Below are 13171 nucleotides of genomic sequence, written 5' to 3'. Positions count from 1 at the left end.
GAGGCATCAGTGGTGGTGTGAGAGGCATCAGTGGTGGTGTGAGCGGCGTCAATGGTGGTGTGAGAGGCATCGGTGGTGGTGTGAGAGGAGTCAGTGGTTGTGTGGGAGGTGTCAGTGGTGGTGTGAGAGGCATCAGTGGTGGTGTGAGAGGCATCAGTGGTGGTGTGAGAGGCGTCAATGGTGGTGTGAGAGGCGTCGGTGGTGGTGTGAGAGGCGTCGGTGGTGGTGTGAGAGGAGTCAGTGGTGGTGTGAGAGGCGTCAGTGGTGGTGTGAGAGGCATCAGTGGTGGTGTGAGAGGCGTCAGTGGTGGTGTGAGAGGCATCAGTGGTGGTGTGAGAGGCATCAGTGGTGGTGTGAGAGGCGTCAATGGTGGTGTGAGAGGCGTCGGTGGTGGTGTGAGAGGCGTCGGTGGTGGTGTGAGAGGAGTCAGTGGTTGTGTGGGAGGTGTCAGTGGTGATGTGAGAGGTGTCGGTGGTGTCAGTGATCTTCTCTAATCTGCCTCCATCCCTATAATAAAGGTGTTACCTTGTCTAGAGTTTGTCTCTTTAGCCAGTTCTGTTCTTTGCCAGCCATCTATAGATGTAGCACTTGTAAAGGTGAATGGTGTGGCTCACTGAAGTTTGTGTAGTGCGGCCTCTCATTTACATCATAGTGTGACAAGCGCACTGCACAGATTGTATGTGAGATTTGTGCTTTGCGTTTATTTAAAGAGAATCAGTCAGCAGGTTTTGCTGTGGAATCTGAGAATAGCATGATGTAGGGGCTGAGACCCTGATTCCAGTGATGTGATTACTAGGCTGTGTGTTGCTGTTTCAATAAATCAGTGATTCATCAGCTAGAGATTAACACTGTAGGACTAGGTGTCTGGCGCCTCCTAGTCCTCTCCTCTGTGTAGCCCTGCCCCTACCACCCGCCACTGATCAGCAGCTTTCTGTGATTGTACAGTGTAACAATCGGGGATTATTCCAAAATGACATCATGTAAATCAGTGATACATCGCCGGAATCCGGATATTAACAATGCTATACGTGTGTACGGCTTATCCACACTGGCTCCTGGAGGTCTTCAGCTGTACCCCAGTTATCTATGACATATTACTGTCATTGATCACTGGATTGATGTTCCTTTTGTATCCACAGGGAGACCGTGCGCTTTAATGGGTTTGGCATGTTCATATTTGTGGTGTACCCCGGGGCGTTTGTTGATCTTTTCACCACGCACCTCCAGCTGATTTCACCCGTTCAGCAGTTGCGGATATTTTGTGCAGGTAAGTGACTTTCATTCGTCTCTATACCTTATGAATGTCATTGGGGGGATGTCGCATGCTGCTCCTGAGCGTGACGGGCAGGGATTTCTGGTTATAATTGGAGGGCACATATTTCAGATTCATGCCGTCCCTCAGTGTCATAACATCTCACAACATAGCAAGTTTCCTAGATGAAAAGAAATTCTTCAGCCCAGCCGCTTCACTTTTTTAAAATAAATTTGGTATGTGGAGTATTTGCCTTTGACTCCGCCATTTGCTTTCCTGTGTGCCCAGTATGCATGAAGAACATGAACAAGGACTGTAGAGCACGGCCATCCTACACTGAGTGCCATGGATGCTGTTAGTGGAGCTTCTGAGAATTTATGAGCCCATATTGTTATGAGGAAGCCATTTTTTCATCTAAAGTAGGCCATACACTCCGGCCATGTACTTGTTCTGCCAACAGCTGCTTGTTCCCACTCCCCAATACACATACATGTGTTCCTAATGGAGAGGCGGAAGATTGTTATGGGAACAAAAGCTTCGCCATGTTAAAATTCAAAATGTCTGACCCTTATTTCCCTCCCAGCGTCTAATATCGGGAAGCGTTAGGACACCCCATATACATTAGACAGTTGGCATGTCCTGAAATTGGCACCTTCTGGATATGGGACCCTAATGTGAAGGTTAACCATTTTGTGAGTATGCCCATCCATCCCTGAAAGCCTAGAGTAAAATGCCGCAGATATATCTGTGTAATCACTATGTATTTTACTAAATTTCCCACACATTATAGTAATCTCATGCATGTAAGCCATTCCTTAGAGGTTTTCCAGGAGGTACACAGTTTCATAGTCATGTCATTAAGGAGAGTGGGAAAGGCTGTTTATAGACACTGGTTTATTTCCTAGGAAAACAGTTAATCAGGCATATTAACATTCTGCAGGGGCCAGCGTTCAGCAGTGGAACTTTTCTTTTAATCAGACAACTTTTTATTGAACAAAAAATAAAGGGAACACTTAAAGGGAACCTGTCACCCCGTTTTTTCAGATGGAGCTATAAATACTGTTAAATAGGGCCTGCGCTGTGCGTTACTATAGTGTATGTAGTGTACCCTGATTCCCCACCTATGCTGAGAAATACATTACCAAAGTCGCCGTTTTCGCCTGTCAATCAGGCTGGTCAGGTCGGGTGGGCGTGTTCACAGCGCTCTTTTCTTCCCCAGCTTTCCGTTGGTGGCGTAGTGGTGTGCGCATGTCCAAGTTCCGAATTCCCTGCGCCCACGTGAAGACACAGCGTGCGATCTGCGCTGTCATCCCTTTCATCGGTGGGGGCGGCCATCTTCCTGGGGCCGCGCGTGCGCAGATAGTGCTCTGCTGCAAGGGGCTTCAGGAAAATGGCCGCGGGATGCCGCGCGTGCGCACAAGAGATCGCGGCGGCCATTTTCCCAAAGCCGAGTTTGCATCTCGGCTTTGGGAAAATGGCCGCCGCGATCTCTTGTGCGCACGCGCGGCATCCCGCGGCCATTTTCCTGAAGCCCCGTGCAGCAGAGCACTCTATCTACGCACGCACGGCCCCAGGAAGATGGCCGCCCCCACCGATGAAAGGGATGACAGCGCAGATCGCACGCTGTGTCTTCACGTGGGCGCAGGGAATTCGGAACTTGGACATGCGCACACCACTACGCCACCAACGGAAAGCTGGGGAAGAAAAGAGCGCTGTGAACACGCCCACCCGACCTGACCAGCCTGATTGACAGGCGAAAACGGCGACTTTGGTAATGTATTTCTCAGTATAAATGGGGAATCAGGGTATACTACATACACTATAGTAACGCACAGCGCAGGCCCTATTTAACAGTATTTATAGCTCAATCTGAAAAAACGGGGTGACCGGTTCCCTTTAAACAACACAAGGTAACTCCAAGTCCATGTGAAATCAACCTGTCCAGTTATGAAGTAACATAGTAACATAGTTAGTAAGGCCGAAAAAAGACATTTGTCCATCCAGTTCAGCCTATATTCCATCATAATAAATCCCCAGATCTACGTCCTTCTACAGAACCTAATTGTATGATACAATATTGTTCTGCTCCAGGAAGACATCCAGGCCTCTCTTGAACCCCTCGACTGAGTTCGCCATCACCACCTCCTCAGGCAAGCAATTCCAGATTCTCACTGCCCTAACAGTAAAGAATCCTCTTCTATGTTGGTGGAAAAACCTTCTCTCCTCCAGACGCAAAGAATGCCCCCTTGTGCCCGTCACCTTCCTTGGTATAAACAGATCCTCAGCGAGATATTTGTATTGTCCCCTTATATACTTATACATGGTTATTAGATCGCCCCTCAGTCGTCTTTTTTCTAGACTAAATAATCCTAATTTCGCTAATCTATCTGGGTATTGTAGTTCTCCCATCCCCTTTATTAATTTTATTGCCCTCCTTTGTACTCTCTCTAGTTCCATTATATCCTTCCTGAGCACCGGTGCCCAAAACTGGACACAGTACTCCATGTGCGGTCTAACTAGGGATTTGTACAGAGGCAGTATAATGCTCTCATCATGTGTATCCAGACCTCTTTTAATGCACCCCATGATCCTGTTTGCCTTGGCAGCTGCTGCCTGGCACTGGCTGCTCCAGGTAAGTTTATCATTAACTAGGATCCCCAAGTCCTTCTCCCTGTCAGATTTACCCAGTGGTTTCCCATTCAGTGTGTAATGGTGACATTGATTCCTTCTTCCCATGTGTATAACCTTACATTTATCATTGTTAAACCTCATCTGCCACCTTTCAGCCCAAGTTTCCAACTTATCCAGATCCATCTGTAGCAGAATACTATCTTCTCTTGTATTAACTGCTTTACATAGTTTTGTATCATCTGCAAATATCGATATTTTACTGTGTAAACCTTCTACCAGATCATTAATGAATATGTTGAAGAGAACAGGTCCCAATACTGACCCGTGCGGTACCCCACTGGTCACAGCGACCCAGTTAGAGACTATACCATTTATAACCACCCTCTGCTTTCTATCACTAAGCCAGTTACTAACCCATTTACACACAATTTCCCCCAGACCAAGCATTCTCATTTTGTGTACCAACCTCTTGTGCGGCACGGTATCAAACGCTTTGGAAAAATCGAGATATACCACGTCCAATGACTCACCGTGGTCCAGCCTATAGCTTACCTCTTCATAAAAACTGATTAGATTGGTTTGACAGGAGCGATTTCTCATAAACCCATGCTGATATGGAGTTAAACACTTCTCTTTTAGTAACACCGGTTGTGAATCAATTTCTCCTGGTGTTGGGCAAATTGAACAGACATTGCTGTAATCCCTAGAGGTACAATACAATAACATGAAGCAGTGTCTACAAACCACAGAAGTTGCTCAGGTAGTGCAGCTCATCCAGGATGGCACATCAATGCGAGCTGTGGCAAGAAGGGTAACTGTGTCTATCAGCAAAGTGTCCAGAGCATGGAGCACATAATAAGAGACAGGCCAGTACACCAGGAGGCGTGGAGGGGGCCGTAGGAGGGCAGCAACCCAGCAGCAGGACCACTACCTCAGCCTTTATTCAAGGAGGAACAAGGGAGCAGTGCCAGAGCCCTGCAAAATGACCTCCAGCAGGTCACTAACATCCATGTGTCTACTCAAACTGTTAGAAACAGACTCTATAAGGGTGGTTTGAGGGCCTGACGTCCACAAGTGGGTGCTGTGGTTACAGCCCAGCACCATACAGGGCGATTGGCATTTGCCAGAGAACACCAACATTGGCCGGTTCGACATCGGCGCCTTGTGCTCTTCAAATTTCTTAAATGTCCCCCTTTTTTGATACACACGTTCCTCAAGGCATATAGTGTTGTTTAACCCTGTTATTACCTCTCCAACAACTGAAGAGTTAGGATTCCTCCAGTATGAAGCTATACTTCTCCAAGCCTGATATAGTATATACACATATATAGCCAGTCGATGACTTTCCCTCACAGGGATTTGAGCTGTGTAACCAAAAACACAAAGGAAAGCTTCCGGAGGAATCTGACAATCGTATACTGAGTCAATAAGCTCTATCGCGTCCCTCCAAAGACATGGACAGTTCCACATTAGACGTATTAAACCTGTAATCGGGATATTACGTTTCCAGCATCGTGAATCTGATTTCACCCCCATTCTAAATAAAAAAGGTGTCCTATGGACTAAAAACAAGTGGGAGACTCTGTGACTCGGTAACAGACGCACTAGGGACATCCTACTCAATATTCTCCCATATCTCGTCATTTAAGGGGCCAACATCCTTCTGTCACTTCTCTTTTAGGGGACAAGATCCCTTTCTCAGTCTAGATTCCAGTAGCTTTTGTGCCCCCTTAGTCTCCACCATATGTATTGTTGGGGTCAGTGAATTGGATTTGGCTTGCACTGCACAGGCGTGTCTGAGTTGTAAATATTGGAAAATCTAATTCCCGCCTGAGCTGCTCCAAGATTTTTAAATACCCCTCACTATATAATTGGGTTATAGTGTCTACACCTTTTCTTTTCCAAAGATCAAAACAGTGGAGCTTTTCAGTGTTGGTAAAGCCCAAGAAAAAAAACAAAAATGAGCATATACCTTATAGCAAGTAAATAGGCAAATAGTAATAGTACATGTAAATAACATAGGTACTTAGTGAACACTATTTTGATTAAAAAAAACAACAAAAAACATAAAAGCCGTCTCACCTTGACAAGGTGTACCTATTGGGACGGTCCTAGCCGGTCTCTAATATTAACTCCTTACCATGTGTCAATGTAAATCAGGGCAAAGTCCGACATAAAATCTAGCAGCCATGGGCACAGTGTGAACGTGCTCTTACGCTTTGCACATGAGCGTCTATAAAAACTGTGATGGGATTATGGCATTTAGTGTTGGGTGTCTGGGGGAGTTTCACCCCTTTAGATGGACACACTGATGCCACTACAATAAGCTGATCTCAGACCTGGGAATTATGTTACTATTCCCTAATTAAGGTAATTACTTTACTATATACAATTAGAAGGAGAAAGACCGGCACACTGTGGTCCAGACTTAGAGGTAGGACCCTCCGCACCACAAAAGAAAATGGGACTGGAGGTCTTGCTGCAATGTTAATTTCTTTTAATGTGGCAAGGAGTCAAAACCAGATGTGGTCCAACATTTCAACCAGGAGCCATATTTGTCAAGGTCATTTGTTGCAGGTGCAGGTAGGGAAAATCTAGTAGAGCAATAATGTAATTCGTAAGATCTTTCATGTCAAGGAGGCCCTGTGTGGAGCAAGAGCCGGCAATCGGGAAATGCGGCAAGCATTGCCCCACGGCTTACACCCTTACAAAGTTTTACATTTGCACTTTTCACACTCTTTGTACAATCTGTTCCACGATGTATTGATAGTGATCACATTGGCGTATTATATTTTGCCAAACTCTTGTAGGTAATACAATTTTAATAATTTTTATCATTGCACTTGGTGGCCACTAGATGGCACACTAAGTTCATGTTGTAAGTGTCAGTAGGACTTGGAGACAATTTTGTGGCATTTTCGTAACGATAAAAGTTTTCCTCAGATGCCGGGATAGAAAAACATTTTAGAAAATAATTTGGGATAGTTTCTTTACTTATTTTATTGCCCACATGGTGTAACCTACAATTGACCATAGAATTGTTAAGTGGGAAAATCTGCAGCCACTGGTACCTGCATTAAGAAATTATATACCTCGCCCAAAATCTATCCCAATAAAAATGACATATGTTGGAAAGTTTCTCAGAGGCACTTTATATGGCTAATTTAATTCGTAGCTATAGCTACAGATACAGTTAGGTCCATATATATTTGGACAGAGACATCATTTTTCTCATTTTGGTTATAGACATTACCACAATAAATTTTAAGCAAAACAATTCAGATGCAGTTGAAGTTCAGACTTTCAGCTTTCATTTGAGGGTATCCACATTAAAATTGGATGAAGGGTTTAGAAGTATCAGCTCCTTAACATGTGCCACCCTGTTTTTAAAGGGGCCAAAACTAATTGTACAGATTCAATAATTTAAAATAAAATGTTCATTTTTAGTACTTGGTTGAAAACCCTTTGTTGGCAATGACTGCCTGACATCTTGAACTCATGGACATCACCAGACGCTGTGTTTCCTCTTTTTTGATGCTCTGCCAGGCCTTCACTGAGGTGGTTTTCAGTTGCTGTTTGTTTGTGGGCCTTTCTGTCTGAAGTTTAGTCTTTAACAAGTGAAATGCATGCTCAGTGGGTTGTGATCAGGTGACTGACTTGGTCATTCAAGAATATTCCACTTCTTTGCTTTAATAAACTCCTGGGTTGCTTTGGCTTTCTGTTTTGGGTCATTGGTCGTCGTTTCATACTACACATGGACAATCAGTTTTGCTGCATTTGGCTGGATCTGAGCACACAGTATGGCTCTGAATACCTCAGAATTCATTCGGCTGCTTCTGTCCTGTGTCACATCATCAATAAACACTAGTGACCCAGTGCCACTGGCAGCCATGCATGCCCAAGCCATCACACTGCCTCCGCCGTGTTTTACAGATGATGTGTTACGCTTTGGATCATGAGCTGTACCACGCCTTTGCCATACTTTTCTCTTTCCATCATTCTGGTGGAGGTTGATCTTGGTTTCATCTGTCCAAAGAATGTTCTTCCAGAACTGTGCTGGCTTTTTTAGATGTTTTTTAGCAAAGTCCAGTCTAGCCTTTTTATTCTTGATGCTTATGAGTGGCTGCACCGTGCAGTGAACCCTCTGTATTTACCTTCATGTAGTCTTCTCTTTATGGTAGATTTGGATATTGATACGCCTACCTCCTGGAGAGTGTTGTTCACTTGGTTGGCTGTTGTGAAGGGGTTTCTCTTCACCATAGAGATTATTCTGTGATCATCCACCACTGTTGTCTTCCGTGGGAGCCCAGGGCTTTTTGCATTGATGAGTTCACGAGTGCTTTCCTTCTTTCTCAGGATGTACCAAACTGTAGATTTTGCCACTCCTAATATTGTAGCAATTTCTCAGATGGGTTTTTTCTGTTTTCGCAGCATAAGGATGGCTTGTTTCACCTGCATGGAGAGCTCCTTTGACCGCATGTTTACTTCACAGCAAAACCTTCCAAATGCAAGTACCACACCTCATATCAACTCCAGGCCTTTTATCTGCTTAATTGAGAATGACATAACGAAGGGATTGCCCACACCTGTCCATGAAATAGCATTGGAGTCAATTGTCCAATTACTTTTGGTCCCTTTAAAAACAGGGTGGCACATGTTAAGGAGCTGAAACTCCTAAACCCTTCATCCAATTTTAATGTGGAAACCCTCAAATGAAAGCTGAAAGTCTGAACTTCAACTGCATCTGAATTGTTTTGCTTAAAATTCATTGTGGTAATGTCTAGAACCAAAATTAGAAAAATGTTTTCTCTGTCCAAATATATATGGACCTAACTGTATGTAGTGTGGTGGATATTATTATCATTATTATTATTTTCCTCAACAATATACGGTAATTTTAGATGCGCTTTTTTTTTTTGAAGCACTTAGGCTACTTTCACACTAGCGTCGGATTCGGCCTGTCGCATTGCGTCGGGCAGAGATTCCGACACTAGCGTTTGTTGTGCCGCACAACGGGTGCAGCGGATGCATTTCTCCGGCACATCTGTTGCCCCATTGTGAGGTGCGGGGAGGTGGGGGCAGAGTTCCTGCCGGGCATTCGCGGTCGGAAAAAGCGGTCCGTCGGCTGCAAAAAAAAGTTACATTTAAAATTTTTTGCTCCCGGCGGTCCGCCACAACACGGCGCAACCGTCGCAAGACGGTTGCGACGTGTGTCAATACGTCGCAATGCGTCGGTAATGTAACTCTATGGGGCAAAAACGCATCCTGCAAACAACTTTGCACGATGCGTTTTTCCCCCTAAACGACGCATTGTGACGTATTAAAAAAAAAAAACGCCAGTGTGAAAGTAGCCTTACAGTGGTTGGATGTAACTGTTGTACAGAGCCAGAATTTCATGGCTCAGTGTTGCCGTTCCTGGGTACTATATATGCATTGATGGAGACATATAATACTTGCAGGTGAGTCCCCTTTTATATACACGTTTTGTCATTTTTTCTTCATTGTAGGAGTCTGGCACAATTTTATTCTCGGCCTTCTAGGCATCTTGATATTGTTTCCACTCCCTGCCATCCTGTACCCATTTTATTCCACCGGTGTTGGTGCCCTTGTGACTGAAGTCTTTGAGGTAAGTCCGTATTTTTTCTACCAGTAGTGCACACTAGATTCTGAGGCTGCCGATCTGAGCCACGAGTCTCCAGAGCCTTTGGATAGTAGCATCCTGTCACTGTGGATGTATTTGTCTGGACATTTTCATTTTCACCCTAATTCCTATTCAGATTGCTCCTCTCCCAGCCCCCGTCCCAGCCTTCTGCTTTGCTGGGGGAGGTACACATCTGAAGATTGACAGTTTGCACAACAGCACGATCACACCTGTGGTCGGAAGTGCCCTCGAATGGTATTACATAGCGTTGGCTGCTTTAGTAATCCGATTTTACTAAATATAAGAATTACAGTATATTGGATATCAGTGATGAGCGAATGTGCTGGGATAAGGTGTTATCAGATAATGATCGGGTGCTAGCTGAGTGTCTTCATCGTGGTCGAATAATATGTTTGAATCCCCATGACTGCTTTTCTCGTGGATGTTCACCAGCCGCAACATATGCAGAGATTGTCTAACAAACAGGCAGTCCCTACAGCGAGACATGCAGCCGTGGGTACTCAAACATATTATTCGAGCACGCCGAAGACACTCGGTTAGCACCTGAGCATGTGCAAATAGTCCACAATCTCTCCTGCACCCTGCATTCTCCTGTGTACCCTATGGATGTCCCGATGCATTGAAAAATAAAGGACTTTCCTTTTTAAAAAGGAGTGTTGAATGCTGCTCTTTCTGTCTCATCAAATGACTGTCGCTTTATACTTGTGAGCTAGCACCACGATCTTCCTTACTTGCTGCAAAAGCTCTAACAAAAGGAAACCGTTTTACACGTGTGGCAAGTCGTTGGCTGGTGTCCCAGCTCTCTTGTTATTATATAAACTTTTTTTTATCTGTCTTTTAGCTCATATTGCTTCTTTTTCTCCAGAGCGCCATTCTGAAAGTGCTGCTTTAGCTGCCATGTTTATGCACTTAGAGTAGCTGATTTGAACTGCATCTGTACCAAAAAGCCACACTCCAGTATGAGCTTGTCTGCTCCCCTCCTCCATGCTCAAACACCGTTGCAAACCCTCTGCATGTTTGGGGACGGGTGAGAGAAGCATAAATGCTCACACTGGAGTGTGGACTTTTGGCATTCTAAAGGTTCATTTACATGAATCGAACAGAGGCACTAAATGACTGCCGATCACGTACTTGCCTGATTATATAGGCAGACAAACGGTAAGCAATGTGCACTGGATGATCTGTAACAGATCGTTCAGTGTGCGGAAGCCGCCATTGTTCTTGACAGCGTATGTCCTATGTACACCGGATGTTGTACTGCCTAGAATGCAAGATACTGCAAGATTGTCATGAAACAAGTATTCCCAGCAACGCTTATTCATGATCTCGCAGTGTAAATACATCTTAGGTGCATGTAGAAGGCAGGTAAAACATAGGTGCATGTAGAAGGCAGGTAAAACATAGGTGCATGTACGAGGCGGGTAAAACATAGGTGCATGTAGAAGGCAGGTAAAACATAGGTGCATGTAGAAGGCAGGTAAAACATAGGTGCATGTAGAAGGCAGGTAAAACATAGGTGCATGTAGAAGACAGGTAAAACATAGGTGCATGTACGAGGCGGGTAAAACATAGGTGCATGTACGAGGCGGGTAAAACATAGGTGCATGTACGAGGCGGGTAAAACATAGGTGCATGTACGAGGCGGGTAAAACATAGGTGCATGTAGAAGGCAGGTAAAACAGGTGCATGTAGAAGGCAGGTAAAACCTAGGTGCATGTATGAGGCAGGTAAAACCTAGGTGCATGTATGAGGCAGGTAAAACATAGGTGCATGTAGAAGGCAGGTAAAACATGAGTGCATGTACGAGGCAGGTAAAACCTAGGTGCATGTACGAGGCAGGTAAAACATAGGTGCATGTATGAGGCAGGTAAAACAGGTGCAAGTATGAGGCAGGTAAAACATAGGTGCAAGTATGAGGCAGGTAAAACATAGGTCCATGTACGAGGCAGGTAAAACATAGGTGCATGTACGAGGAAGGTAAAACATAGGTGCAAGTATGAGGCAGGTTAAACATAGGTGCATGTACAAGGCAGGTAAAACATAGGTGCAAATACGATGCAGGTAAAACATAGGTGCATGTAGAAGGCAGGTAAAACATAGGTGAATGTACGAGGCGGGTAAAACATAGGTGCATGTAGAAGGCAGGTAAAACATAGGTGCATGTAGAAGGCAGGTAAAACATAGGTGCATGTAGAAGGCAGGTAAAACATAGGTGCATGTAGAAGGCAGGTAAAACATAGGTGCATGTAGAAGACAGGTAAAACATAGGTGCATGTACGAGGCGGGTAAAACATAGGTGCATGTACGAGGCGGGTAAAACATAGGTGCATGTATGAGGCGGGTAAAACATAGGTGCATGTACAAGGCAGGTAAAACATAGGTGCATGTAGAAGGCAGGTAAAACAGGTGCATGTAGAAGGCAGGTAAAACCTAGGTGCATGTATGAGGCAGGTAAAACATAGGTGCATGTAGAAGGCAGGTAAAACATGAGTGCATGTACGAGGCAGGTAAAACCTAGGTGCATGTACGAGGCAGGTAAAACATAGGTGCATGTAGAAGGCAGGTAAAACATAGGTGCATGTACGAGGCAGGTAAAACATAGGTGCATGTACGAGGCAGGTAAAACATAGGTGCAAGTACGAGGCAGGTTAAACATAGGTGCATGTACGAGGCAGGTAAAACATAGGTGCAAGTACGATGCAGGTAAAACATAGGTGCATGTACAAGGCAGGTAAAACATAGGTGCATGTATGAGGCAGGTAAAACAGGTGCAAGTATGAGGCAGGTAAAACATAGGTGCAAGTATGAGGCAGGTAAAACATAGGTCCATGTACGAGGCAGGTAAAACATAGGTGCATGTACGAGGCAGGTTAAACATAGGTGCATGTACGAGGCAGGTAAAACATAGGTGCATGTACGAGGCGGGTAAAACATAGGTGCATGTACGAGGCGGGTAAAACATAGGTGCATGTACGATGCAGGTAAAACATAGGTGCATGTACGATGCAGGTAAAACATAGGTGCATGTACGAGGCGGGTAAAACATAGGTGCATGTACGAGGCGGGTAAAACATAGGTGCATGTACGAGGCGGGTAAAACATAGGTGCAAGTACTGGTCACACTGCTGGATCTCCTGCTGTGCTGTGGCTTGCGGTGCCACAGTAGCCTGTGACACCACAATTCCTGTGAAAGAAAAAAAAGACAGAAGAAAGAAGAGAGACTACAACTGTAAGTGTTGATCCCCGATCCCTGCCCGATCTCTCTTCATCCAACCCAGTCCCCTATTCCCCCTTCCCTTTGCCCCTCTTTTTACCCCCCCTTCACTCCCCCTTTGCGCCACCTCCGTGCGCATTTAGCAGCCGCCGAGCGTTGGTTGGTGACGCAGTTCACCGATCAACACTCGTGCTCGCTTTTCTTTCTCACCCCCCTTGCGCCAACTCCGTACGCACATCCCGCAGCCGCCGAACTTTGATAAGTGACGCAGTTCACTTATCAGAGCTCGTGCCAGCTTTTTTCCATTTTTTTTACACCCCACTTTGCACTACACCCCCGTGCGCACATCCAGCAGACGCAGTTCACTTATCAGAGCTAGAGCCTGCTGTTTTCTGTTTTTTTTTCACCCCCT

General features: G+C 45.1%; 1 protein-coding gene across 1 annotated transcript in view; it reads left to right on the top strand.

Annotated features, from left to right (window-relative positions):
* Positions 1-13171, top strand: part of MBTPS2 (membrane bound transcription factor peptidase, site 2) — a 136798-nt gene that overhangs the window by 34406 nt on the left and 89221 nt on the right. Inside the window, exons 5-6 of the mRNA XM_069761474.1 lie at positions 1140-1267; positions 9391-9509. Coding sequence (XP_069617575.1) covers positions 1140-1267; positions 9391-9509 — 247 coding nt within the window. The remainder of the gene's footprint in view (positions 1-1139; positions 1268-9390; positions 9510-13171) is intronic.

This window comes from Ranitomeya imitator, chromosome 3 (genome assembly GCF_032444005.1).
Source record: "Ranitomeya imitator isolate aRanImi1 chromosome 3, aRanImi1.pri, whole genome shotgun sequence".
Taxonomy (NCBI): Eukaryota; Metazoa; Chordata; class Amphibia; order Anura; family Dendrobatidae; genus Ranitomeya; species Ranitomeya imitator.
This window is presented reverse-complemented; position numbering and strand designations above follow the sequence as displayed.